Genomic DNA, 27,593 nt, shown 5'->3' on the forward strand with positions numbered 1-27,593 from the left:
ATTTCATTATTTACAAATTATATTTTTTAATGTAAATTAAATTAAATTACAAAAAAAAGAAACAAACACCGACACGCGTATCGCACATTATTTCTCTCTTAATATTTGTGTACCTTATTCGTAATTTCCCATTTCCATCTCTGCCAGCCGACGGGAATCCAGAGCCATTAGCGATTGTTTTACTTACATCGAAAGAATGGGAGATGTACGTCAACCGTGATGGACAGAAATATGTGAGGTTGTTTCCGAGCGGAGAAATAAACACAGGGGGTTAAATGCATTTTATTTAGTGGAAAATGCTTTAAAAATGACTCCTAGAGTCTAGAGTCTAGACAACGAAGACCATGAAAGCGTTGTCCAAGTTGGCGTTGAAATTTCATTTGAAAATGCCAGGGCGCCCATCCAAACGCGAACAAGTCAAAGGTCATCAAGTAGGCCTGCTGGAAACAGTCAACAACTAGGCTACACAAACCAAAAGTCAAGCTACAGTTGACGTTGAATCGTGTTCCCCAATTTGATTTCCGAATATTCGTGCAAAAATGGAAGAATTGGTACCCAAGTCCAATTGGGTTCGTACGTTTTGCAAGCAATACGAAAAGAAGTTTTTCGTAGAGGTGGACGAGGAGTTCATGAGAGACAAGTTCAATCTCTTATTCCTGGAGGGCGAGAATTATCAGAGGAGCCTCGCTGTGATCCTCAACGAGTCCGAGTCCGAAGCTGGAAGCAAATGTGATATAGAGGACGCGAAGCTCTACGGGCGTATCCACGCCAAATTCATTCTCACAGATGACGGCATCGAACTGATGTACAAGAAGTTCGAAAAAGGCGTCTTTGGCACATGTCCACGCGCCTTATGCACTCGTCAGAAAGTTCTTCCCATTGGCATGTGCGACATACCTGGCAACGAGAAGGTGCGTCTCTACTGCCCCAAGTGCAATGAGGTCTACATACCAAAATCTGCTTGCTACACCAAGGTCGACGGCGCCTACTTTGGCCGCAACTTTCCCCAAATGCTATTCATGGCCAAGCCATGGGCACGACCCAAGCGCTCCAAGGCCAAGTATGTGCCCAGGTCGGTTCCCGCTATTGTCTATTTATCAATTCTTTATTAATGTACCCTTTGGATTCCATACGCAGCCTGTTTGGCTTCAAGATTCATCCCCAGGCATTCGGCTCTGAGTCCTCTGACCATGAGGAAGCTGATAATTAAGTGTACAGCGCCCTGCCCTAACCATACATTGATGGTCTACAATCGATTGTGCTCCCCTGCGACTCTCTCTCCACTCTCTGCTCTCATTCGAATGGAACATAAAACTTAAAATTAAAATCCCACATTCGAAACATGCAATAGTTTTGATACTTGTGTTTATTTCTCTTACAAAAACCCGTCTGTGTGGTTTGTCTATCTTTCAATGGATGATCTTACAGCTAGAATAGGATGCGTGCTGGATGGATGGATGGATGGATGTGGTGTGTGTGTGAATGGATTATACGATTATGCACGATAGTGCAGTAGATAAAATTAGTTACAATTTACTGTGTGTGCGACTACTGCGAGTCAGCGCTAGGATAGTCGCTTGCCTTAATGAACTAATTCGAGTCAATCAATAAATAACACTAATCCTACGCTATCCTACGCGAGAGGAAGATGCATTAAAAGCCCCCATGGGGTAGAAGCATCCATCAATGACCGAACAAAAAAAAATACAAACTAAATAGAATATTTCTACTGACTATCAGGGGCCAAGGAGATTAACAAGAAACAAAAAAAAAAATATATAGAATAATTTGCAGGCCTGGGTCGTAGTGGTCGTAATGGTAAACGTAATAATACACATTATAAATATGATATAAATGTCGCTAATGCTAAAACTCGTGTCTAGTGTCTCGTGTCCTTAGGCTTCTGCTGGTGCTTCTTCCACTGTGTGCTCCTCCACCTACACCTCAATACTGTTGAGACTGCCCGACGAGATGTTGTCCGTGTGGCTGCCGAGACGCGTTCGCTTGATCATCGCACGGCTGGGCATTGGCGAGCGTTGGACGCGCGGACTGCCGGGCACAATCGGTATGCCGACCAGACCCTGGTGCCCCTGATGATGGTGCAGGTGCTGGTGGTGTGGCGGCAGGTTGTTGTTGTTATTGTTGTTGTTGTTGATGTTGATGTTGTTGTGATGCTGATGGTGGCTCAGATTGAGATTGCTGTGGCTGTTGTGCTGGCTGCCCGAGGCGCGTCTCTGTCGCCGCAGCGAGGGTATACGCGAGGGTGTGGGAGTCCCATCCTCTGGGAATCCACCTCCATACGACGACTGTTGGTGCTGCTGCTGCTGCTGCTGAAGTCCACGCACACTGCGCTCCAGCATGGGCGAGGGACCGCAGACCCCAGGATGATGAATGGGCGCCTGCTGTTGCTGTTGGTAGTAGGAAGCGTGTGGTGGCACTGGCGGCGGCTGCTGCTGCTGCTGGTGATAGTCGAGGCGTTTGTGCAGCATCGTGGGCGTGCCGGGCGGATGATACGGCTGGGCATGGTGCAGCCCGCTCTGGTGCATGGCTGCCACAACGCCAGCGTTGCCCTAAATGGGATAATAAAAGAGAGAATCAATGGATGAGTAGGGGTTCGACTGGGGTGATCCGGTTGCTGCTTTTGCTGAGCGAATGCTGGGCGAATGGATGACATCATGGACAAAAAAACAATCTCAACATGGTTGGGTTGGTATTTACGTTTACTGGCTTGCCAGAGCTTGAACCAGAACCAGCACCAGCACCTGCACTTGCAGTGGCTGTGGTGGCAGTGCCGACGGCTGTGGATTTCTTGGGCAGCGGCGGCAGCGGCTTGCTGGGAGCGTCCATCGATGGTTCTTGCTGCTGCTGTTGTTGCTGCTGGCTGATGCCATCGCAAGCCTCCAATGTCTCGCAGGAGGATGAGGCCACTGCTTGGAGGGCATCCTCTTCTTCGCCAACCTCCTCAGGGCCGTTGCAGTGGATCCCATTGCCATTGCCATGGCCATTGGCCAGAGGCGGCATGAAGCGCAGCTCCATGACGTTGCGGTTCTAGAACATTGGACGCAGAGTTTGGCGATGGGGGAACACACAGAACACAGATGACAGACAGAATACAGACAGCCCAGAAGCAGCCAAAAGAGAGAGAGAGCAGGAAATAGACAGAGACAGAGAGCACAGTGGCGCAGTGGCACAAGCGAGTCAGACAGAGACAGGAATAGACTAGGGGCACGCTTCCAAATCCAAAATTTTGTGTTTTTTTTTTGTCGTTGTTTTCTTTTGTAATTTTGACCAACCAACCAGCGAAAAGTTTTGCGTGTTTTGTTTTTTCCAAACAGATTTCAGATGTGAAGCCAAATGAAAGGGTAGAATGGAGACTCTCCTTTGGAGATACTCACCTTGTCGGAGGCAGCGTCCTGCGCCAGCGGATTTGGTGTGATATTCATGCGAGGAATAACGCCATTGAGGCGTCGCACATCCCCGCCACTCTTGTGGTGTCCGCCCACCCCCAGCACGGCGGAGGTAACAAAGTCCGCTTGTATATGATCCAATTGCGGCTTGTTCTCATCTGCGGGCGAAATCAGATTAAATACTGACAAAATCGCTTGATTAAACGGCGGGACTCACCCTCTGGCTGGGAACTCTTGCGACGACGCAGGCACAGGCAGGCGACAACAGTGGCAATCAGCAGTAGCAGTCCCCCGCCGGCGGCACCGGCAATCACCGGGTAAATGGAGCTCTGCGACGGCTTGCCCTGGTTAGCGGGCACCATCAGGGGCGTTGTGGGCGAGGCTGTCGGCTCATTTAGCTCTGCAAGAGAAGAGAAATCAATGAAAAGGACTGACCCAAAAAAGGAGTGGCGAGCGCAATACTCACTCTTGGTCCGCGCCTGACGGATGGCACTGAACTCCGAGGCCGCATGGGCATTGAATGTCTGCAGCTTGAACTCGTAGGCGGTGCCCGGACGGAGCATATCGATCTTGAAACGGCGCGTATGGCCGCCATCTACAGTCGCCTTGAGGTACTCGCCCGCAGAGTCAGTGGGCCTGTAGTAGGCATAGTAGCCATCGATGCTGCCGTCGGCTGCGGAGCCAGCGGCTGTTGCAGTGGCACTGGCAGCTGCAGCCTGCAGGGTCCAGTGCAGCAAAACGGCAGACTCCGAGTAGGGCTCCACGTCGCGCAGATCGGGCACCGGCAGATTCGATTTGGCCACGCCTCGCTCCAGGAAGAACTTGAGCGAGGTGTTGCCCTCCTTGTTGTCGTTGTTCGAGTATACGGCCACGATGCGGAAGCGGTAATACCGATCCGGTCGCAGTCCCGTCACCGACGACGTGAAGTTCTTGGGTCCGACAGCTGTTTCATGCAGCTGTTGGTCCCGGTCCCGTTCTCGTTCGCGGTCATGGCGGTCGCGTCCGCGCATTGGCTTCCAGTAGCCGTAGGGTATGTTCTCGTTCGTGGTCTGCCAGTTCTCGCGTGGAATCTTGCGGAAGCTGTCGCCGAGCATACGATACTGCACCTTGAAGAAGTTGATGGCGAGGCCGTCGTTGCGCGGCACGTTCCAGCGCAGCATGACGGCATCGTCGGCCAAACGGGTCACGTTGGGTCGTGACGGTGGCACCATGTCTGCAATGGATATCCATATTTATTATTATTTTCATTTCATTTGAAGAAGAAACACTCTTAAAACGTAATGGTCACACTTTTTGCGCCCATCTAGGGTTGCCAGTCACGACAGTATTCGATTGCTAACATCTACCATGTCGATGATTTTGCATGACTCCGAATTGAGTTAAAATTGCCGCTGTTTGTCCGTTCGAAATGTTGATATCGAGAATTTATCAAAATCGTTTAATGTATAAGACAGGTAATTTTCAGAAAGTCTTATCGTTCGTGTTTAAGATCATCTTGGAGGGTTTCTAATTAGCTGTTTATATCACATGGAAAATTAAATTCGAGCAAAATAATATAAGATTCGGTATATTTACAGTATATTTTGAAATTGAGAAGGTATCTTTCGGTATATTTTCGAGGGTCATGCGGTATATTTTATCGACAAGTCAGCGGTCACACTGGATAAAATCGTCTGCAAGTCCGTTCGACAACAATTGCGCGGAAATTCGGGGGAAAAAATCGCATGCAATAAATTAAAGCGATGCGCGCCGCCCCAATGTGTAATGTGATTTGTCTTTAGCTAATTAGCGTACATCGTACGAAGAAGTGTAGATATATTAAGTGCAATAGCAACATCGAAACAGTGCAAAGACAGACGAAAGACGAGTGAAAAAACGACTCACAAATATACACTCAGCAGCCACACAGACGCTGCCACCTGTGTGTGTGTGTGCGTGTTTAGCGTGTGCGTGTGAGCATTTTTCGTGTGTATAAGGAAAACGAGTGCAATTGATTTTCGAGCAAGAGTCGAACTCGGAAACCGAGTCCGAGTCTGAATCGGAGACCGAGACCGAAATCGAGACGTCGGACGCCAACCCACTCAAAACAAACGGCGGGAAGAAGAAGTGGAATGTCTGCAGCGGTGGACAGTGCCGCAGGAGGGGGTGGGGGTTCAGCGAACGGCGGCGGCAGCTCTGCCGGTGACAATGGCGGCAATGGCAGCACCAACGCATCGGGCGGCAACGGTGGCTCGAATAAAACACATCTACCCCTCACGCCGCGCTTCACACCCGAGGAGAAGGAGGTCCTCTACACGCTCTTCCACCTTCATGAGGATGTCATCGACATCAAGCACAGAAAGAAACAACGCAACAAGTACTCCGTCCGCGAGACCTGGGACAAGATCGTGCGCGACTTCAATTCTCATCCGCATGTCAGTGCCATGCGAAACATCAAGCAGATCCAGAAATTCTGGCTCAACTCGAGGTGGGTCACCCTCTCCCTTGGGTGGAGTAAATCCTTCTCCAAGACATGTCTAATCCGAATCGATCACTCTTTCTCTTTTAGGCTCCGCAAACAGTATCCGTATCGCGAGAGCTCCTCCGCCTATAGTGGTGGTGGCGGCGGCGGCGGAAATGGCGCTGGCAGCGGCCGAGTGGCCAAACAACAGCGCACTGTCGCGGTCAAGGTGGAACCCGATTTCGTCATCAGCCCCGATGAATCGGAGCCCAATGCGCAGGGCGACACGTTCGATGAAATCGAAATGGACGCCAACGATGTCAGCGATGACATCGAGGAGGATCCCATAGAGGTGCAGCAGCAGCAGCAGCAAGCGCACGCGCAGGCCGAGGCGGAGGCTCAGGCCCAAGCCCAGGCACAGCAGCAACAAACGGCAGCCGTCGAGATGCAAAAGATGCAAAGTGCCGCAGCGGCGGCGGTGGCTGCCGTCAATGCCAATATGCTCAACACCCACCAGATCAATGTGGATCAGATCAGTGCGGAGAAGCTCACCCTCAACGATTTGCTGCACTTTAAGACGGCGCGACCGCGCGAGGAGATCATACTGCAGATCAAGCATCCCTCAGAAGCAACAGGTAGAACCACAGACCGCCCATCGGCATGCTCCTAACAGATACTATAGATGCTCCCTTCTCCTTTCTGTTTTGCAGCCACACAGATCCATACGATACCCACGCAGGCGCAACAGCATACCATGGCCACCATCACGGCTGGTGGCTACAACCAGCAGATCATCAGCGAGATCAAGCCCCAGCAGATCACGCTCGCCCAGTACCAGGCCCAGCAGCAGCAACAGGCTCAGGCGCAGGCCCAGGCCCAGGCACAGGCCCAGCAGTTGGCACAGGCCCAGCAGATGGCGGCCGCCCAGCAGCAGCATTTGGCGGTTGCAGTGCATCACCAGCAGCAGCAGCAGGCGGCAGCCGTTGTCGTTCAGCAGCAGCAGCAACAGCAGGCGCAACAGCAGCAGCAACAGCAGCAGCAGCAGGCTGTAAAGATGCAGCTGACTGGCGGTACGCCCACCTTTACATTCAGCGCCATGCCCACGGTGACGGCGGCCACGGCAGTGCCTGTGGCAACTGCCACGATACCCAATGCAGGCAGTCCCGGCCGCAATGGATCGAGTTGCGGCGTCGGGACTGGTGGATCGGCGGCTGGGGATAGCTACGAGGAGCGGATGAACTACTTCAAGGTGCGGGAGGCTGAGCTGCGGTGCAAGGAGCAGCAATTGACCACCGAAAAGAAGCGCATCGAGCTGAACAAGGCCCAGGATGAGCTCAAGTATATGCGAGAGGTGCACCGGCTGCGCGTCGAGGAGCTCAAGATGAAGATACGCATTCTGCAGAAGGAGGAGGAGCAGCTGCGCAAGACCAGCAGCTCATGAGATGATCTTCTGGGGGATGCCAATGTGGGAGCAGCAGCTACAGAGGAAGAGCGCGCAGAACAGAGCATGGACGATGAGGATGAGGAGGAGTACCCGCATGAGCATGAGCATGAGGATGAGGACGAGGAGTACGATGAGGAGTATATGGATCGTTTTATCGGGGGTTTCTAGTCTGTAAGTTTTCACTATTTGTTCGTCTAAATGTCCCGCTAGTAGTTAAGAGGAATGTTCGAAAGGGGGGTTGGGAGGGGGCTGGCCAGCGACAATCGACCGTCTGGCCAGCCAACTATCGATTAAGCAGCCATCACTTGAATGTACAGCGCAATGATCTATCGCACACATGAAAAATACAGAATGGGCGTGGCCATTCGCAATCCACGATGCAACACAATTCAATCATTCAATCATTGACTTACCCAAACGATTGTACTTTCGCTTGCCCTTGTTGCGGGATCCACCACCAGAGGACGATGAGGAGCCAGAGCCCGAGCCCGAACCAGATGAAGATCCGCCACTGGAAGAATCGTGCGACGAACGCATCGGCACATTGCCCAGAGTCTGGTAGTCCTCGCCACTGATCTGCAGCGGAGTCACACGCAGCATATTCCCCTCGCTGATCTGTGTGGTGGAGGGGCGAGAGTATGGGGATTAGAGAGTGTCTGGGAGGGAGATGGCTGCTCGCTCTGCTGCTTACCTCTCCCAGGGTATTCCGGGCAAAGCACTGCACCACCCCGGCATGCCGCTTCTGCACGTGATGGATGAGCAGGCTGCGGTTCTCGGCCAGCGTCTCGTTGTCGCTGCTCGCATCCTCGCCGTTGAGCAGCCAGTAGATCTCCGGCTGGGGATTGCCCGTGGCCGAGCATTCGAGGGTCAGGGAATCGCCCTCGGTGGTAAGCGTGGCCGCTGGGCCGCGCAGTATGCTGGGACGCTCCAGCACCTGCAGCTTGATCATGTGTACGCGCACGGGCGCTATGCCATTGTCCAGGCGGCACACATAGGAGCCCTGATCCTCTGGCCGCACGTCGGTGATCTGCAGACCGTAGGCGAGCACTCGACTGCGATTGTGGTTGATGCTCGGCAGATTGGGACTGCTCCAGACGGCCTCTGGCCGGGGAGAGCCCACGCCGGGACACTCCAGGACGATGGTCTCCCCGGGACGTGCCTGTAACTGGCTCGCCGGCTGCTGCAGGAAGTAGGGCTGCGTGCGGTCTGTGTAGTCCACCCGAAGATCAATGACCTGCGGCAGGCGCACCTCCACACCCGTGATGGCATTGGTGGCCGCGCACGTGTAGTTGCCCGCATCCTTGGCACCCACGGAGCTCAGGACCAGGGCCCCGCCCGCGCCCGAAATCAGCATCTCCGTCTGCGGCAGCTTCTGCCCGTTCCGGTAGAAGCTCCAGATGGCCGGCGGACTGGAGGTAACAGTGCCGCATCGAATGAGAACACAGTTGCGCGGCGCCACGCTCCAGCGTACCGCATGGGCGCGGCTGTAGCCATTGGGATTGTCGATCGATATGGAGACGAGGGTGAGCCGAGCGGGCGTGGAGGCCAGCGCCCCTGGGCCGTACCAGGCGACACACTGGTAGTCGCCCACCGTCTGGGGACTCACGTAGATCCTCAGCTTCCAGGTGCGCTCCTCGTTGCTGTTCGTCACATTGTAGCCGCCGCCGGGCCGTAGATAGCGGTACGCCACGGAGCCATTCTCCCGGAAGCGCCACTCTAGGCGATCCGGCTTCAGGTTCATCTCACACTCGAACACCACCTCATCGCCCTTGGGTGCCACCGCCGACTCGGGTGCCCGTTCGATATACACACCCAGCGTTGTGGGTGACGATGAGGAGGAGGTGCTGCTACTAAGAGCCCGGCTGAGAATGAGGCTCAGGGCCAGGCTGAGGGTCACCAGGCGAGCCATGGCTTTGCCTTCCACGACTCTGAAATTATATAAAAGGAACGAACTTAATTGAATGTCAGCAGAGAATGGGAGCTTCAATTTTAGATGCTCTCTTACAGCGCAGCTTAGCAGCAAACGATTTTGATGCATGTCTGAATTTTGTGATTCGTTTCTTATAGCTTAAGCTCTAATTCTACTCCGAGACATTAAAAACTTCCCTCTGATAATAGGAATCTGCATCGAATCTGTTTTTTTTTGCAGAAGCAACCATGCCCTTGCCCATGCCCGTGCCCATGCCCATGCCCGTGCATATATCTGATGGATGACTCCATTACCAACTGACTCTCTCGCATCTCTGCAAATATTTGACAGACGCGTGGAATGCCATAGCCATTGCGATGGCCAGAGCAGAACCCTTAAAAAAACCCTCAGACATATGGCATATCTTGGGCCCTACTGTACCTGCAACAGCAGCAGCCCAAGCAGCAGCAGCAGCCGGTGACTGGTGAGTGGACAGTGGGGCGTGGCAACGGAAGCAGTCGGTTGCCCCAGCAATGTGCCATTTAAACTGGACTGCCAAGGACTCGTCGCCGTCGTCGTCGACGTCCCCACCAGCAGATTGTTAATGGCGTGTCATTATTATGAGCTGCTGCCTCAGCTCCTGCCCCTACCACTGCCACTGCCACTGCCCCTGCCAGAGCCAGGAGGAGTGCATTCAGGGTTCCAGGTTCCAGGTTGCAAGAACAAGTTGGAGCCGAGCGACAGTTTGGGTCTCGATTTGAAATTTAAACGATGCCACAACACAAAAGCGCGCGCGGAATTCCAAGAAAACGGCCGCCCCAGTCGTTAGGTACGAGAGTATCCTCTTCATTCCTGCCCCTTACCACACCTGCCCCCCCGCCCCCTTGTGGCAGACAGAGCCTGCTCCACACAGTCCTGTCCCCATACTCCAACAGCCTCTTGACGCACATAAATCGCGCAACGCGGCTCCCATTTGATAGTCATTATTGGGGTCCGCGAGGCGCGTGCAGCTGCCGCCGCGTTCGATGTTGCCACAGACAACACAGACATTGGTTGGTTGGTTGGCTTCAGTTGCCTCAGTTGTGGCTGTGGCTCTGGCCGCGGCTCCACTTGTTAACGCAAGGAGCAAACCGGACTGCCTACACAGCGCCCAGCCCAGACCCCCAGACCCCCAGACCGATCCCCGAGCTGCCAGACCCAAGACCCCAGAGCTCAAAACCCGCTCGAGAGACATATTGGACGGACGGACCGGGGACGCGCTGATTTAAAACATCTGACAACAAAAGTAAAGCGCGAAATTGACGCAGGTTTCTGCCCCATGCACTACCATGTTGCTCTTGTTGTTGCCCTGCCCCGTTGCTGTTGATGTTGCTGTTGCGTGTGTTGCAAAATTAATGCGCATTCCTGGGCCCAACAACAGCAGCAGCAGCAGCAAAAACCATTCGAGGGGCAGTCGAGGGGCTTAAGGTACTCCTTCATCAAAGAAAAACCAACAGAAAATGGCAAAGTATCGCAGATGTTATACCCCTTGATTGATTCTATGAGTTCTATGGCTTGAAGTCGTTCATAGATGAGGACTTGAATGGTTTGTGCTTACGAGTGCCAAAAGCATAAATGTTTATAGAGGAACATGCAGCAGCGCCCCTCGGTCGCATCAGGCAGGCAAAGTAGCAAACAAGTTGCCAAAACTGTGACACTATCTGTGAAATGTGGCTCAAAGAATGGTAATGGGAGAGAGAGAGAAACCTCTTATTGGATGACAAAAGAGATGTTGCTGTTCGACTGTTGCTCCTTCTGTAATATTTCCAATCGATATGCAAACAAATCGATTAGCTGAACTACTTTCTCGAACATATTTCAGGCTGTTCTGGATTCGTGTGTTTTCCACTGTACTGTGGCAACATGTTTGCAAGCAGATGTTGCAACATTTATTCACCGTTTTGGCCAAATATGGAACATGATCTTGAGAGGCCGCCAACTATTTTATGCCTCATGCCTCATGCGACTGTCCAACTCTATTGTGTGGCAGCAGCAGCACATTAATTGGTTGTTTGTTTGTTGCTTTACAAAGTTAATTCGATTAACAACCGAAAAATAAAAATAAAAACAGAGGCATGAACACACACATTTGTTCACTCCCCCTTTGTTGTTGTCGTTGCTCACTCATTTGGCGACGTATTCATGTCATTCGTGGAGCATTCATGGCAAAACTTAGACATACGAAATGTGTGACCAAATCGAGTTATTAATCAAACTAAGAAATATACAAGAGAAAACATTAATTTGATGGCAAATAAATACATCGAGAAGAAGTTTTGTGTGTTCCAAAGAGAGGTTTCCCCACGGCGTGTGTGTGTGTGTGTGTGTTTTGTTTGTTCATTCGTTTATTTTGTTGTTGTTGGGAATTAGCATAAAAAGAGTTAGAAGAGAGCGTAGAGCCGAAAGACGATGCCGAAAAGACTGAAATGGGAGGCGGTGCGGCGCCACAATTGAATTTGAATGAAGGGACAGCGAAGCCTCTTTCTGTGTGAAGTTAATTAAATAAATGCGAGGCGTAACGACAGCGCCACATAGTGGTTGGAATACCACATCCAACATCTACCAACGACCATCTCCATATGGGGAGGGAAGTGTGTGTGTGTTCTCTGTTGTTGGTTCATCTTTCTCAGGGATTTCTACTTCCACTTTCGACTGGGCGACTGCTTTTTGGCCATTAGCAGCGGCAGTTAACAGCTTGTAAAACACGTAACACCTGCTACAAGTTGTACTTACACACAGAACCGAGAGACGAGAGCCAAGAACTGAGAACTGGGAACTGAGAGCACACAGCAGAAGAGAGTTCAATAAAACCTGGGAAACAGAAGAAAGAATGAAGGTTCATCATTATGATCATACCCATACCCATACCCATTCCTATGCCTCATACTCCATCATTATTATGATCATTAAAGATTCAGCAGCAGCAGCAGCAACAGTTTGCTGGCAGAAAAGGAGCAATAGAAAAATCACGAACTATGTATGGACCCCTCACCACCCACCCCCCCCAATCAGCCCAACGTTGGGGATAGTGAAAGATAACTACAGCGAACCAAAGTAAAGAGAGGAACGTGCAAAAGGGTTTTTGTCTCTGCGCGTAATTTCTGAATGGAAAACTATGCAAGGATGGAATGAAGTTGGTCTTTTATTTTGGATTGCAATCGGAAACGATTCCTGCTGTCTGCTCTTCTTGGTCTTCACTGTACAGACACACACACGAAGATGGCGAAAATTCTTTGGGAATGGAACCTGTTTTGCCGCAGCATCAGAAGCAGCAGCTGAAATCTTCTTTTGAGCCCCGCGACCGGAACCAGAGCCCAAAACAAGATGCCAAAGCACTCGAGCACACACACACACACTAGCACACAGAAATAGATAGACAGAGAGACAGACAAAAAGAGAGAGAGAGGGAAGCAGGAGCGCTGGAAGGGTCCCACCATGGGCCCCATATGGGGACTTAACTCCAAAACTTCTTAATCGAAAGCATATCTAATGGACATCCATTCGGAGGCATCTTTAATACTGGTACATCCACTCCGAAACATATTTAACACTTGGAAATCCATTTGGAAATCAATTTTGCACTTGGAATTCAATTTGGCACTTGGAACTCCGATCGGAAGCATATGCAACACTTGCAAATCATTCGGGGACATTTTTAGACTTTTAGCATTCAGTCGGAGAGATATTCAACAAATCGGAAACATCTTTTGCACTTGAACATCCATTCGCAGACACATAAGGATACTTTCACAAAGCGATCGTTGCCCAAGTAAGGGCAAAGGGGGCCAGAATCACGTCCGCATCTAAGGGGTCTCCCCTCTTTCTCCTTCTCCTAAAAGTGGTTGGTTGGGGAGGGGTTTTGAAAGGCGCCAGGGCGATGTGGCACACAGAGAGATGAGGTGGACAAAGGTGGATGAAACGACTCGCATGTAAACGAGTTCGAAATCTGCATTCCACGAAGAGCCAACAGGATTTTCTGGAGACTCTGAAGACTCCTCTGAAAACTGAAACGATGATCATGATGATGATGATGATGCTGCCCCACCTGTTTCTCTTTTCAGTTGCTGTCTTGTGTCTGTTTTGGGGTTCGTTCTGTTCAGTTATGTTCTGGAAAAGGGAATGGCATGGATATCGTATAGGAGTCGTCGTCGTCGTCGTCGTCGTCGTCTCGGATCTGGAGAGTGCGTGGGCCCCAAAAAACGATTTGTTTGTATGGAGTTTGTGGATTGTGTGCGGAGTAGTGGATGGCTTATGGTTATGTTTATGGGTGCGGGAATCCAGAGTCCAACTACTCCAAGACCATGGGATTCATGGATCCACACGCCCACGCCCCCACTCCCATTCTCATGGGAGAAGGAGGTGGACCTCTGCTGCGTGGGCGCCTCGCTGGGGTTCTGGATGCCAGGATTAAAGATTAACAGTTTACTTACCTTTTGTCTGTTGCTGTTGCTGCTTCTGCTGCTGCTGCTGCTCTCCTTGTCACTCTTTATTTTGTTGCTCTTTCACACTATCCCTTTCGCGCACTCAGTCGGGAAGGTCTCTGCGTCTGTCTTTTGATGCCCCTTTAAAAATGCATTTTACTAAAAGAAAACAGATACAAAAAATAGTCAGAAATCAAAACGAATATCAAGAGGCATGCCCCCAAAGATATTGAAAATAGATGACACTTTTAATGAATTTCAAAATAATTGAGGCCTAAAGTGGCACCAAAAAAAAGCTCCAGACGACAGGCGCAAAATAAATATCGAGGGCTAAAAATAAAAGTCAAAATATAATAAAAAAACGAGAGATATGTATATGTGTGTACGAGAGAGAAAGAGGCAGGGAAGAGAGCAAAAGAGTAGGGTTACTCAGGAAAGTGTGTGGGACAAATGTACAAGCAATACGCCTAATTCTCCGGAAGAAGGTTAAAAAGTGTGGAAGAGCGTGAGAAATATATTAGGGAATAATAAAGCAACAATACATAAGTTAACAAAAGTCTTCATTATGTGTATAATAATAAGAAAATATTCATTCTGCTGTTTACTTTTAGATAAGTTTGGTAAACGAAAAAACCAGCATAATATCACATTTATTTCAAATAAAACACCATAAAAATGTCTCAAGAGATTATGAGTCCGCAAGCTAATTATGGGAATTATAGGATTTATGCGGAATCAATCATAATTCTCTGACCGCGATACCCCTACTACCCACGGTAATACTTGTGGGCTAAATCTGAGGGCCGAGAACTCCCCTTTCGTGTTTCGCTGTCCATTTAAAAAGACATAAAAACGAAGGCGGAACAGATCCGGAACAGACAACAGATAATGCCATAAATATGCGGATACGCAATATAAAAATAATATTAAACTGAGCGAGGAAACGAAAGAGGAAACAAGAAAATAAAAAGAGAAATCAAAAGGGGTAACAAGAGGAAGCTAAACACAAAAGATCGAAGCTAAAGGAACCTTCTACTGCTCCTGCTTCACATTTGCAACAATTCTTTCGAGACTTTATTTTGTTTTCACCCACTTTTCTGTGAAGCTTTTCCCCAATTTTTCCACTCATACCACCCAAACACAGACACCTTCTTCCCGTTAGGAAACGCCCCGGAAAACGCCTTGCAGTTGTTAGGTCATAATTTTTCCAAGAATTTTTGAAATGTCGCCAAGTCGAACAGGGCCCCCAAAAAACAATAAAAATAAAACGAGCGCCACCCCATCTCAGATACAAGGAAAAGTCCGTTCCATCCATGTGTCCGCTTGTTTGTGTGAGTGACAGTTGTCATTTTTCATAAATATTTTCCAATTTTGCCCCACAAAAGCCAAAGTGAGAAAAAAATAACGAAAAAGCTAAGCAAAACGAAATAAAAGAACATTTTCATGGGAGGTCGAATGATTTTAGAGATCTATTGGGGAATATTATGGCAGTGACAGGCGCCATAATGATCATTAAGGAACGGGGGATCTACAATAAAAATATATTTCACATACACAGCTAAGACACACTGGAAGAAAGAGAGCGATCTTCGCAATGGAACCTTTTGATCTCTAAAGATAGTAACTGATGGTACAACTTTGAGCTATAATTCCAAGAAAGTAAAGCAAAAGTAAGAAAAAAATAGAGTTGAAGTGCAACGTGGGGGATCAAAACCCTCAAAGATCTAACAGAGATCCTCCAAATGCTGTGGCAGCATACAAATAATTTCCCGGAATATGCCGCTGCCTATCGCATATCGCATATCGCATATCGTACTTGGTGCTGAATTGGCTGAATGGCCAAGGCACTGGTTAATGGAGCCACATGTTGCACACACTCAAAATCAGGTACGATCTTGGATATGGCGTTGTGGCAGGCAGCCAGTTGGTGACCAAATCCGCTATTTGAGGATGACTCACTCGGTAGTCAGGCGTACGCGGGTTTTCTTTTTATTTTTTCTGTGTGTTTTGTGTCTGTTTTGTTTTTGTTGTTTGTATGTCGCCGTTTTGTCGGTCAGCAAATTAGAAATAGCAATAGCAGCGGCAACAACAGCAGTGGAAGTGGCAGGGGCAGGCACACTCGCCCGGTGGCAACATAAAGTGACAGCAAAGCTTTTTCTAGCCGCGGCTGCACACATAACACAAACATACATACATATGCCCCTCGTTTTTGTGTGTGTGTGTGTGGGTGTATGGGGTCTCCCCGATGCCCGGGAGAGGCGTTCGTTCTCAAGTCGCTTCTTTTCTCACAGCTGTGCAACGTGCAACGTGCTGATGCTGCTGCTACCGATGCCGCCTTTTACTTTTGTCATAATTAATGCTTGTGGCATGCAACTTCTTCTGCTGCTGCTGGTGCTGGTGCTGTTACTCGTATTATTATTAGCAGCAGCAGCAGCAGCAGCCCTGCAGCAAAACGACATCTGAGCTAATTTTCCTGCTGCTCGCATTCCACGGGTGAAAGCCACAGAGCCACTGCCACATCTGCATCTGCTGCCTCCACATCGACAGCAGCCACGCGCAATTCGAACCAAATGCAAATGCAACCAAAAACAAAAACTTCCAATGAGAATCGACTGTGAGATACGCTGCTATGTACGACGAGAGTCTTTGAATATAAAGGAAACTAAGCAGGCAAAAACATATTGTAATAGTCGAATCTCTATTCGGGTTTTTTATATGATCTTCACACTACAATTGTAGTTGCCAAGATCACAATCCTTATCCATTCCTTTGTCCTGTCACATGTCTCTCCACGTCCCACATGTACCCTGCTTCTTGTCCTCTCTACGGGATACCTCGTACCGTACATCAAAAGCAAAGAAATAAATAAATGAGGGGCGAGCGGCGAACAGGGTGGTAAGGCGGAGAAGTAGCATGGTCCAAAATTTATGCGTCGCCCGATTCAAATAAAGGAGCATGAGGGAGATAGAGGGAGGAGGGCAGTAGAGGCCGAGACCGAGGCTTGAAGCCGAGTCCAGTTTTGAATATCGTTCAATTTGCGCTCTCATCCCTCAGTGTTCTCCCTGTGTCTGCTCTGCTCTGTCCCGCTCTCTTGCATTCCTTTGGCAACTTCTGCTGCACTGGCGTAGTATCCATTATCCACTTTCGCGCTATCCCCTCCTCCAGCCATGCCCGTTATCCATTTTCGATGGTCTTTCATTTGCATGCCTTTTATACATTTTTCAAATACTTGTTCTTGCAATACCCTGTGGCAGAGGGAAAGGAGAGCATTACCCTACACGTTTTCACTGAGTTTTCAAGATGTTTTTCGCTTTAAAAATTATTCACAGATCCGATCCATGGGAAAAATATCCACTCAAATGTAGTAATATCGAGATGCCACAAAAAACTTTTATCTGCACTGCGTAGAATATATCCCATGGCAGGCATTGACCATGTTTGTTTCTAGGGTATCTGCGGCTTCGAGACTCTCTGTTTTGGACAGTGAGAGAGAGGAGGGTGCCCACCATGTTTGGCGATTGCCATCCGCTGTCTCTTTGTCTTTGTCATTGTCTTTGTTTGGTTTTGTTGCCTTTTTTCATTGCAATTTATTTGATTTTCATTGCATTAAATTTTGTCCATGTTATCGTCTGCCTCTGCGACTCTGTCTCCCATGTCTCCCCTGTCCCTTTTTGTTCTGTCTGTTTGTTGGTCTCCCTCCATCTGTCTCCCTTCCTCTCACTACTTTTATTTTCCTTATGCGTTTGCCATAATTTGAAATTCTTCTTTGTCCACCTCTGTGTTCCCCCCTCCCGCACTGGACATTTCAGTGTGTTGTCTTACGGATTTTTGAATTTCAGTTTGCGTTTCGTTTCTTTTGATTTTTTTGCGTAATGTTCTCCACCACTTCCTCTTCCTCCTCCTGCTACACCACATTCCACATTTCTTAAGTACAGTTTTTCCACCTCGCCATCCATTTATCATAAACATTCGTCAGCTTCTTGGGGTCTGGCTGCCCTCCTCCATCATTAAGATACTATTTATGTTTTTGAGGGGTGGGGTCGGTCGGTGCTTTTCCATTTCCATGTCACCTGCGGCCTCTCTATGATGCTGGGGCGTCCCTCTCTCTCCCTCTCTCTTACTCTAATCTCCTCTCTGTCTTGTCGTCTGTTACTTTTCCGACATTCAAGCCCTTTCCTTAACTTCTTTCTGGGCTGGGAATCATGTGGGCGCCTTAATGGTCAAGAGATTAACCCCATCCCACACTACTACCTTTTCCCATTCTCAATAATGAGTTGAACTTTTCGTTCTTGTGGCCCCTGCCCCGTCTATCCCTTATCCCGACCCACAAGTGTGTCTTGGAACACAAATTGTGAAAATTAATATGAGATCCATCAACCGAAATATCCACTAATTTGGCGGCAAACAGGAAATGCAAAATGCCCCAGACACACCGTACCACACACCGTCTCTCCCTCACTCACCTCTCCACCACTCCCACCAATGCAAACGACGACTGCATGTGGGGCAAACGTATCAAAAATTATGAGCTCGTTTTTTTTTCATAGGTGTACTCTTTGCGGAAGGTATTATTAAAGATGGAAAGCCTTGCAACTCATCTTTATCCGAATCAATATGGTCGACAGATTTATATGTTCTTCTCCGGCAGAATCCATGCGGCGAAAACATTCAGATTCGCTGAGTGTACAGTGACGGAAGTCAAGTGTATTTTATTTTAATATCTTTCTCCTTAAAAGGGTATCAAAAGCTCCGAATCCCTAATGGGGATCTGTGTTTTTTCTGTTTTCTTTCTTTCTGTAGCTTTTTTCGCACGACAAGAAAAACGCCCAAGAGGCAGCGCGGAACAGCAGCAGCGATGCAGCACACACCTTGTGACGGTGGCACTCCCCTCCAATCCCCCCTTCCACACATGTTAATTTTGGTCGTATTTTGTTGCTGCATTTGTGGCTGTTTTGGCATTCGGCCACAAAACATTGACGTTGGCGTTGGCGACGCCTCCACCTCTTTCTCTGCTTCTGCTTGCCGCATGCCGGGTGGCATCCACACAATTGGCCCACATTTGGTTATTGCATTCAATTTTGATCAATTCTCTTTTTTTTTCTGTTACAGAAAAGAGAGAAAGAGGGAGAAAGAAGGAGGAAGAAGGAGCAGTATCTTAGAAAACAATTGTTTGATTGGATCTTTCCAGGACATGGCATGGCAAATTGCGGTTTAATTCGAGCTTTGAGTTTGGTTTGCTTTCTAAATTATCTCCTCCTTGAGCGTTTTCTACTTCCTCTCTCCATCACTTTTTCATCACTTTGCCCGAACTTAAGCTGAATGTGCCGCTCTTTATTCCTCTCTTCTATGACTTTCTATTAAATGGAAATACATCCCTCCCGAAACGCTTCCACTTCTTCTAGTCCGTGAAGCTTTTCGTGTAAATATTTATATAAACTTGTATTTTCTTTGACAAAGTGGCTTTGCACCGCTTCTATCCTTCTTCCCCTTCCCTCTTTAAACCTTTTCATCTGATTTGTCTCTCTTTGTGTGTGTTTTTTTTTAGTTTGACTGCTCAATTTGCGTCACCATTTTCGCTTCTCTTCTGTTGTTTGCTTCGCTTTTATTGTGGGTTTTTTTTTGGTAATTTAAAACGCGAGCCAAGTTCTTCGATTACCTGCGGGCCTCCAGACAATGGTCAAACCTGCCTCTTGGCCTCCGACTGGCCCACCCATCCTCCCTCGCTCCCCCTCCGTCGATCGGCTGTCCACGCCCCACGAACCCGCCTTAATATGTTCATTAATTTTAATTATGAATAAATAGTCGTTGGTGTCAAAAGAACAAGAAATATATTCGTATGAATGTAAAAATTTAAGATATAAAAAAGAACATCACAAATAAAATTTGATATCCGACACACACACACATACACTGGTGTTCACTGTTGGGGCACGGGACAAGAGAAGAGAATGAGCTTAGAAAGAGTAACGAATGATGGATTCTCTTGCAATGCGAGAGAGAGAGAGAGAACTTTGGCCGTTACAAACACTAGTCGAAACGTTTTTGTGATATCATTATCGATAAGTTCGGCATACATACATATGTACTAATTTATGTACATACATACATATGTACATACATACAAACATACATATGCACATACCTATGTACCTCTTCTTGGGCTGGGTATGATCTTATGTGAAACCGGAGGCAAGAACCGAACACTCTGCCCACTCAATTCGCTTGGAAAACTGGCGTGGATTTGTGGAACATACAACGGTGTCGTCTTACATTTTCATTACCAGAGTGCATTTTGTGCACTACGTTGCCTCTCCCTCTTCCATTCGGCCACTCTCCCACTCACTCGTCTCTCCCACTCTCCCAATCTCCCTCTTACACCACTCTCTGCAACACTCTCTGAATGCATAAATTCTGCAAGGCTCGAGTTTTTTCTTATGCCCTTCCTCCTTCGTCTTGCCCTGAAGACAGTGACGCTTTGGCGCGACTGCAATCCCAGCTCGTTTTGCTGAATTCTGAGCGACAGTTTCGTCATCAGTGCATCAGAGACAGAGAGAGGGATAGATAAAAACTCAATTGTGAGCGGCGGACCGTGGACAGCGAAGAGTATCAAAAAAAGCAGAAATAGTATGAAAGCTTAGATACCCTTTAGCCATTTAGCTTGTGGCTAAATTCGTGGTCGAGGAATGTGCTCGAATATCGTATAAGATCGCTTCATCCATAATCTACACAACACTCTAGGTTAGGGTATACGGCAATGCACTACAGCCGTATTACCCCCTGGAAAAATATGAAATATTGTATGTACAAATTAATTATGCAATTAAGCACGCGTCGACCAATTGTTGGGCGGGAGGGCAGCACTGCCAAAACACATAAACAATTACACATGCAACAATGTCCGCTAATAAGTGGCAGTATCAATCTGTTGCGAGGAGTGTGGAGTGCTCAGTGCACCGCCACTCGAATGAAGTACGTATAAAATGGAATAAAATGAAGATTTCCTGCCACTCGTAGTGGCATCTCATTGCTGGTTTTCCCATGAAAAATGCAATTGATGCAGAAATTCATACACGCTGGCGCAATGGGGCGTGGCAGACAGAAATAAACATGAACGGAAAGGTACGGAATGGAATGGTATAGCAGCAGGAGAAGAAGTGCGAGTGGGAGTGAGATAGAGAGAGAGAGAGAGACAGCAAAGAGGTTCCACTTCTATCATTCATATGAGGTCCATTTGTGTTTTCCGCTTTTTTAAGTGCTTTTCGCACGCCCCTCTCCCACACCTGGTCCCCCTCTCTCTCGCACTCACCTGCGGCGACAGTGGCGTGCCGCCTGTACATATTTATGTATATCGTTCTCTTGATACCTTGGAAGAGAGATAGGGTTTGTGCAGTTGAACAGAATCAAATATCTGTTGATTTTGCGGATGGTTCCCATTTAAAATATAGAAAATTTCATTCCAATCGTATTCCAATTCTAATGGAAAATACCTTTCGAAAATCCATCATGTATTCATGATATTGTTCTTCCGAGGGTACCCAAAGCTTCGGTCTCGCACGAAGCTCGTCTTTCTTTTTGGTTTTTATGGTCGTGCGGCGCGCTCTTTCGGTTTTATTAGATCATATTATCTATTTTGGTACGACAAATTTGTAATTTAGATCAACTCGACGCGACGACGATGCGGACGCAGCCGCATACAGCGGTGGCAGTGGTGGAGGAGGGGCCGTACCCGTTATGGGCTTTTAATTAATTGGCATTTTTTTTTGGCATTTAATTGAAACAAAAAGTTAGGAAGGCAGAGTAGGGGGAATTGCTCAGTGATGCGTGGGGATGATGGGTTGCCCCAAATTGCTGGTTTGATTGAATGATTGAATGATTCTCCCCCAAAAACATTGTGGATTTCATGTGATTTCATTCCACTAGAAACGCGGGATCGTTTACTGTTCTTCCACCTCCATCTCAATTCTTGGGCTCTCTGTGTTCTATTATTTGTTCTCCTTAGTTTGCCTTTCTCATGAAATGCAATAAACCCGAATTTAATTTCTGTTTTTATTTGCTTCATTTATTTACTTGCCCCGGACGTACGTGCCACACCACCCCCCACCACCGCCAATATGTACAAACATCCCACACCGTGGGGCAAGGGACCCCTTATCAGCGGACCCGAATCAATGGACGGCAGGGACAGATGGAGGGACAGTGGTTTTATCACGTAACAAAAGTCAGAAAGAGAACACATACAACACACAAATTTCAAGTACAAACAAATATTCTTCAGGGGCGGGAAGGATGGGGTTCCGCTTTAAACTGGTTCGAAATTCGACATTCCAAAGCTTTAAAACTTTATGCATTCCGCAAGGAATCGGAATCAAAGTTCGTAATCCAAACCGAAATCCACATTTTAATTGCTCTTCCAATGTTTGCCCTTGAACAGTGACCAAAAGAGAGACTTGGAATTTGTGAGAGAGAGGAGACTCAGTCAAAAGTCGGAAACGATTAGCAGATTCCGTCAGATGGAAGTGGAAGAGAGAAAGAGAGAGGACAGAGTGGTGGTAACAGCGGCGGTGGATCAGGTAAGGCTGAAGGGCCACCAACAAAAATATAATCTGTGAGGGGGAATGTCGGGTGGCTGGCTCACAGTAAGCGATGCCTTGGAATGCAGTGGACTCTATTTCTCGGATTTCCAGAGAAACATACACACACACACACACAAAAAAATGTTGGAAAAAGTGATATGTATATAGGGGGGGACCAGACAATCAATGAAAAGACTGTTCTACCTCCCCTCCACGAAAACCATGCTTCTCTTTGGTATGCGCTGCTTCAAGGTGAACCCAAGGTGTATTCCAAATAGGGTGTTGCTTTCTCAGGCAACGCTCAACTGAGCCGAAGAGTTACGTTTTTATTTGAGTAGCAGGAGTTGGCCAAGAGTATAAAAACTTCACAGCTATTTCTGTGACTTACCATGTCGAAAATGCACGCAGGTCAGGAACGAAAAAGAAGCTGAAAAAAAAGACAAACCGAAAGACAAACGTGACTGTCTGCCTCTCTCTTTTCGTCACCCACTCTCTTTATTTGGTCATGCAAATGCGGATGCAATGCGGATGCAGCGGCGCAGACACTTTTTGACTTCAGCTTCGAAGCTGCTCTGCTCCACTCCACTCTTCTGCGATGCCTTCACTTCACCCCTCTCTCTGCCGACCCCCCCTCGATCATTGTTCCATAATAAAGCAGTTAAAATGTTGCCCGTCTCATTCTCAATCTCGTCGCCGGCAGGTAGCGATGCTCTCTGGCTCTCTTCTTTGTTGCTGCATCTCTTCTGCTGCTGCAGAGCATACCTTTACCTATGTACATTGTATATTGTACATATGTACATATGTATGTATGTCTATCTGTTCCTCTGCACCTCTGTTGCTGCCTTTACCTCTGCTCGTGTGGGCGTAATAGAGCCAATGCGTCGTCGCCGCTCTCTGCTCTGTTCGGTATCTTTTGTACTCCTCACTCCACAAGTCTCTTCTTTCGGTTGAACTTTGTGCGGCGTCTATTTATGAATGAAATCCGTTTAAGCCTGAACCGCTAGCGGCTGGCCCTCCCCTGCCCCTCCTCCGACACATAGGGCTGACGATGAACGTGCAACACAGCGGCGGCAACACGGCGATAGCACAATACAGTTTTTGTCGTAGCAGCGATGACTGGAAAATGTTTGCGGTAAGGTAATGGAAGAAGAAGTCGACGGGGTGGCGGGACCCAAACTAAAGCTTATCCAACGGTTCATTGCACATAGTCTGCCGTGTCCCATGGCAGATGCCAAATTAATGGAGCCTCCCCAAACCTCCTTCCATACGATCTGCCTCGTTTTGCTTGAGTGAGCAAATTGATCTTCCAATTGAGCAGCAACGAGAAGGGACGTGTGAGACGCTTTTTACGCGTCACAACTTTTATACCCGGTACTCAGTACTACATCTGTACCTTAGCGGTTTTTTGTCAAATTTTACATTTTTTCTTCATCTGTCATCTACATCTACAACACTTCTCACACCAACACGCTCCTTTAGCCCGCTCCCCTTCCCTAGACCCACACACTGCAGACTCGCGGCAGAGGCAGTGGCCGCACGCTGCAGAAGCTGAATGTGAATGAGAGAATGTGAAAAAAACAACAAAAACTGCTGGAGGTGGGTTTAGCCCCTGTAAATTAATTTCTTCATGCTGGCTATAATAATGATCCTATTTGATCCCAATTCGGTGATCTGATAGATATGGTCATTCCCGGTCACTGTAGCTTTAGGAGGTTTTCGCTCTTTTGCGGCAACTGATGCTGATCAAGAATATATATACTTTATGGGGTCGGAAATGCTTCCTTCTGTGCGTTACATATGTACAACCGTTATTCGCACAAATACAATATACCCCATTTGCTCTCCGAGTACCGGGTATAAAAAGAGATCGAAGAGCGGGAGAACCAATATACATTAACCAGCATGAAGAAATAGAAGCAGCGAAGCCTTCGAAGGGAATCGATCGAAACGCAGAAGAGGATAAAGTTCGATGCAGTTACCGTTTCGCATGCGAATCGGGTGCAAAAGTTAAAGCCCAGGCTCTAATGCATGTGTATGCCCCGTTCCAGCTACAGTTACACTTAAGATATTTGCCAACATATTCGTATCTCTCCCTCGTTGCTCTGCGGCTAATCACTTCTTTAGAGGCAGCAGCAGCACTGCAAAACTTAAAAAAAAAGAAAATCTAACGAAAGCAACGAAAGCAAAGAAAACAAAACACCACAGACGGAGATGGATGCCTTTCTTTCCCTAGCCTGTCCACAGTCACACAGAGCTATGGATACGCTTCCAAAGAGTATTTGAAATTTGCAATGTGGAAGTCTGTTTTTATGCTTTTAAATTCATTTACGAGCAGTGTCATTTAGCAGTAGAGCAAATAATACTTACTGGAGATAAAAAAGTACTACTTTTACGACAAAAATGGATATCAATAGGGTATACAATGTGCGAATATCTTTGTGGGTTTCCTTTCTTATTTTTTTTTAGATCTGGCAAATGCTGCTTATCATGAACGTTGATCTATGACTTGGCGCGACTCTCCCCTTCAATCCGCTCTGCCCCGCTCCCACTCACCACTCCATTCGGTGCGAGAGCTTGGAACGTTCGTTCGAACTCATTTTCTAATTGCCCCACGGTGGAATGGTGGAATGGTTGGATACGATGGTACACGAGCAGTGGAATGTCTGTCTATTCATTCGCAGTTCTCTGGCTCACTGGAGTCGTCCCCCTCCCACCGTGAGCACCACCCCTCCCAACGCTGTAAGCCAGTCTCTGGTATGTGTGTTTCGTTGGGGTCTCATTTCGTTTCGTTTTTTTTCCTGTTTCCACGCAGGTTTAATTACCACGGAAGACGCGAAGACTCCACAAAGAGAGCAGCAGAGCAGCCAAGAAAGAGAGAGGGAGGGGATCTCCGCAGATCGAATCGGAATTGGAATCTCGGTTTTAGCATTTGCATTGGGACTGAGAGCTCGAACCGACCCGACCCTCGTGTGCGAAGTGAGAGGTACAGTGGGACACACAGCCAGACAGACACATAGACAGAGGGACAGACATACCGATCGTCTGCTATTTTAATTGAGTTCACAAATGTTCTGAACCGAGCCCCATGCACAGCTGGCGGGCCCCCCCACCGCCCAGCAAAAACAACAACAACACATCCACCGATCTCTCCATCGCTGACAGCTACGTGCTGGGCCTGGGTCCCCATCTCTCTCCTCTGTCTCCTATGTGGATTCGGTAAGTAGAATTGAATGCTTAGTTGGTTAGTTAGTCGGAAATCAAGGCATTCGATTCTTCGATTATTCAATATTTTCACAGTGCTTGTGGGAAATTAATACATCATCTGGCCCCCAGGCGCCCCCCAGGCACCCAGTGGGTACCGCATACCGTACCCGAGCCCCCCATCTAAGGGTTTTTAATTAAAAACTGCCTCAAACAGGTGTGTGTGTGTGAGTGTTTATAGAGAGATCAAAGAATTATTGATTAACCGAAGAACTTTTTACGACCAGATCTCTAGATCATAATTCAATTGAAATTTGCTGAGAATTAATTTAATACTTCCCTCAACGAAATCTGATGAGTCCTTGTTCTCTACTCTAGTTTCCAGCTAAGATTAGAGTACATAATGATCCAATATTCCGAGATTATCGGTATTTCTTTTTCGGAAATCCCATTCAGACTGCTGATCCGGAATGAACCGTTTCGAATTGCCTTGAAAGACTTGACCTATCCTCAGATTCTCAGATACGACTAGAACATCCGCACGCACAATGAAATTTCCCTTTTTCATTTCCATTTTCACCTTCCCTTCCCTCTGTCCCTCTCTCCCTCTCTCTCACTCTCTGGTTTCTTCACAGTTCTGTGAACACTTGTCCAGAGTCCTACCTAAGCCATTCCGTCTGTCTTTCCGTGTGTCTGTGTGTCGGCTCCTCCTCTACCTGTGTCAATGTCAAACTTCAGCGCTAAATTGTCGCTTATTAAATGTCTTTCGGGGCGACGGAGACGGAGACAGACACGGAGACGAGCGAGCCACTTTATCAAAGAGACAAAAGAAGCGGAGAAGAACAGAACCGAACTGAAATTCCACGTAACAGAGCGTTGCGGCCCATTGTCGAAAATTATGACTTGTTTTGGGATTTGGGAGTGCAAATAGCTCACTTCCTGTCTGTCTCGCTCTCTGTCTCTGCCTCTCTGCCCCGCCGCTGCTGTCCTGTCATTCTTTTTTTCTCTCTCTCTCTCTGTCTGTCTGTCTGGCTGTGTGTCTCTTGCGCAGACGCAAAAGCGCTCTGATTGCTGTCGTCGTTGTTTATGACTCCTCCTTCATCTCTGCTTGTTGTTGTCACTCTGCCCGCCGATGTCTGGCTGATAAGGAACGTGCGGTATGCGGGGAACATTTACCCTCTTTGTCTGCTCCTCCTCCGACTTCTCCTTCGCTTCTGTTTTTGTTACTGATGTCCACGGTGCGATAAGGCGGGGAGAGGGGCGATCTCTACGTGCTACCGACATGCAGCTCTACCACTCCAGCTCTACCATTGGATTTATACGAAGGGCATGTTGTGACGAAGGTAAGGCAGTGCTTTAACGCACACAGGGAAAGAGTGTTCGACAGAAGGTGTAGCAGTCCTTCCAAGAATGTTTATGGGCGGAAAAGAGAGCGTGACTGACTACAGGAGGATATGTGCAGCAAAAAGTCAAGGAAATGCTTCATATTTTTACACTGACTAACACAAAAAGAGATTCCCATTGAAAGATACATTACCTTCTGCTTAATTTATCATGGAATCTATGATTTTTTAAGGACTGTGACTGGGATCTGAGGAGGGGCGTGGCACCACCATTCATGTCTGCGCGATCACATTACGTCGTAATGCGCTTCCGTTTTCTTCTGCCCGACCGTCCTCTCTCGCTTACCTACTTTCGGGGCTAATTTGAGGCTGCGCAAAGGCGCCGCCACCGCCACCGCCACCGTCGCGGCAGCCATTCAGATTGATTTGGTAAGACGGGGAGGACCAGTCCCAGTCTTCACTCCGAATCCGGGCCAATCCCGATCCCAATCCCTGCCTGCAATTACACTTCCGCCCAAGAAAGAAAGAAGGAAAGGCGTACACAACAAAAACAAAACAAAAAACCAAAAACGAAACGAAACTCGAACCCAACTCGAGAGCTCTGCAGCCTCTTCTCCATTCAGACTCTCTGTCTCTGATTCTGCGGCTCATTCACAGATCGAGAGCCCATTCCGTGGACCATTCATTCATTCATTCATGTTGATTGCCACCTTTGGGCAGCCCTGCCTCTTCCTCTCCCTCTCCCTCTCCCTTTCCACTCTTCCTATGCCGCACGCTGCCGTGGGGCAGCAGCAGCAGCAACAGCAACATACTCTG

At 48.0% G+C, this 27,593-nt stretch overlaps 3 protein-coding genes across 5 annotated transcripts; 2 read left to right on the plus strand and 1 right to left on the minus strand.

Moving 5' to 3' along the window:
- The first annotated feature begins 444 nt into the window (after positions 1-444).
- Positions 445-1,302, plus strand: LOC117903657 (casein kinase II subunit beta'-like). Its single transcript, XM_034815974.1, has 2 exons — positions 445-1,072; positions 1,138-1,302. Exons 1-2 carry the CDS (start codon positions 540-542, stop codon positions 1,208-1,210), a joined length of 606 nt encoding a protein of 201 aa, XP_034671865.1. The 5' UTR covers positions 445-539; the 3' UTR covers positions 1,211-1,302.
- Positions 1,303-1,352: 50 nt separating this feature from the next.
- LOC117903653 (interference hedgehog) lies at positions 1,353-13,819 on the minus strand. 2 transcript variants are annotated; one of them, XM_034815956.1, is made up of 8 exons: positions 13,670-13,819; positions 7,983-9,219; positions 7,705-7,906; positions 3,874-4,620; positions 3,625-3,807; positions 3,396-3,565; positions 2,719-3,048; positions 1,353-2,570 (listed from the first exon to the last, which is right to left on the minus strand). In XM_034815956.1, the coding sequence occupies exons 2-8, from the start codon at positions 9,198-9,200 to the stop codon at positions 1,938-1,940; spliced, it is 3,483 nt and encodes a 1,160-aa protein (XP_034671847.1). In that variant the 5' UTR covers positions 9,201-9,219; positions 13,670-13,819; the 3' UTR covers positions 1,353-1,937. The 2 variants fall into 2 exon arrangements, with proteins under 2 accessions (XP_034671847.1, XP_034671848.1); XM_034815957.1 differs by lacking the exon at positions 2,719-3,048.
- On the plus strand, positions 5,061-7,674 carry LOC117903655 (regulatory protein zeste). 2 transcript variants are annotated; one of them, XM_034815959.1, is made up of 4 exons: positions 5,061-5,446; positions 5,478-5,874; positions 5,956-6,482; positions 6,558-7,674. In XM_034815959.1, exons 2-4 carry the CDS (start codon positions 5,519-5,521, stop codon positions 7,286-7,288), a joined length of 1,614 nt encoding a protein of 537 aa, XP_034671850.1. In that variant the 5' UTR covers positions 5,061-5,446; positions 5,478-5,518; the 3' UTR covers positions 7,289-7,674. The 2 variants fall into 2 exon arrangements, with proteins under 2 accessions (XP_034671850.1, XP_034671849.1); XM_034815958.1 differs by having other exon boundaries at positions 5,061-5,874.
- Positions 13,820-27,593: the final 13,774 nt, after the last annotated feature.

This window comes from Drosophila subobscura, chromosome A, assembly GCF_008121235.1.
Source record: "Drosophila subobscura isolate 14011-0131.10 chromosome A, UCBerk_Dsub_1.0, whole genome shotgun sequence".
NCBI lineage: Eukaryota > Metazoa > Arthropoda > Insecta > Diptera > Drosophilidae > Drosophila > Drosophila subobscura.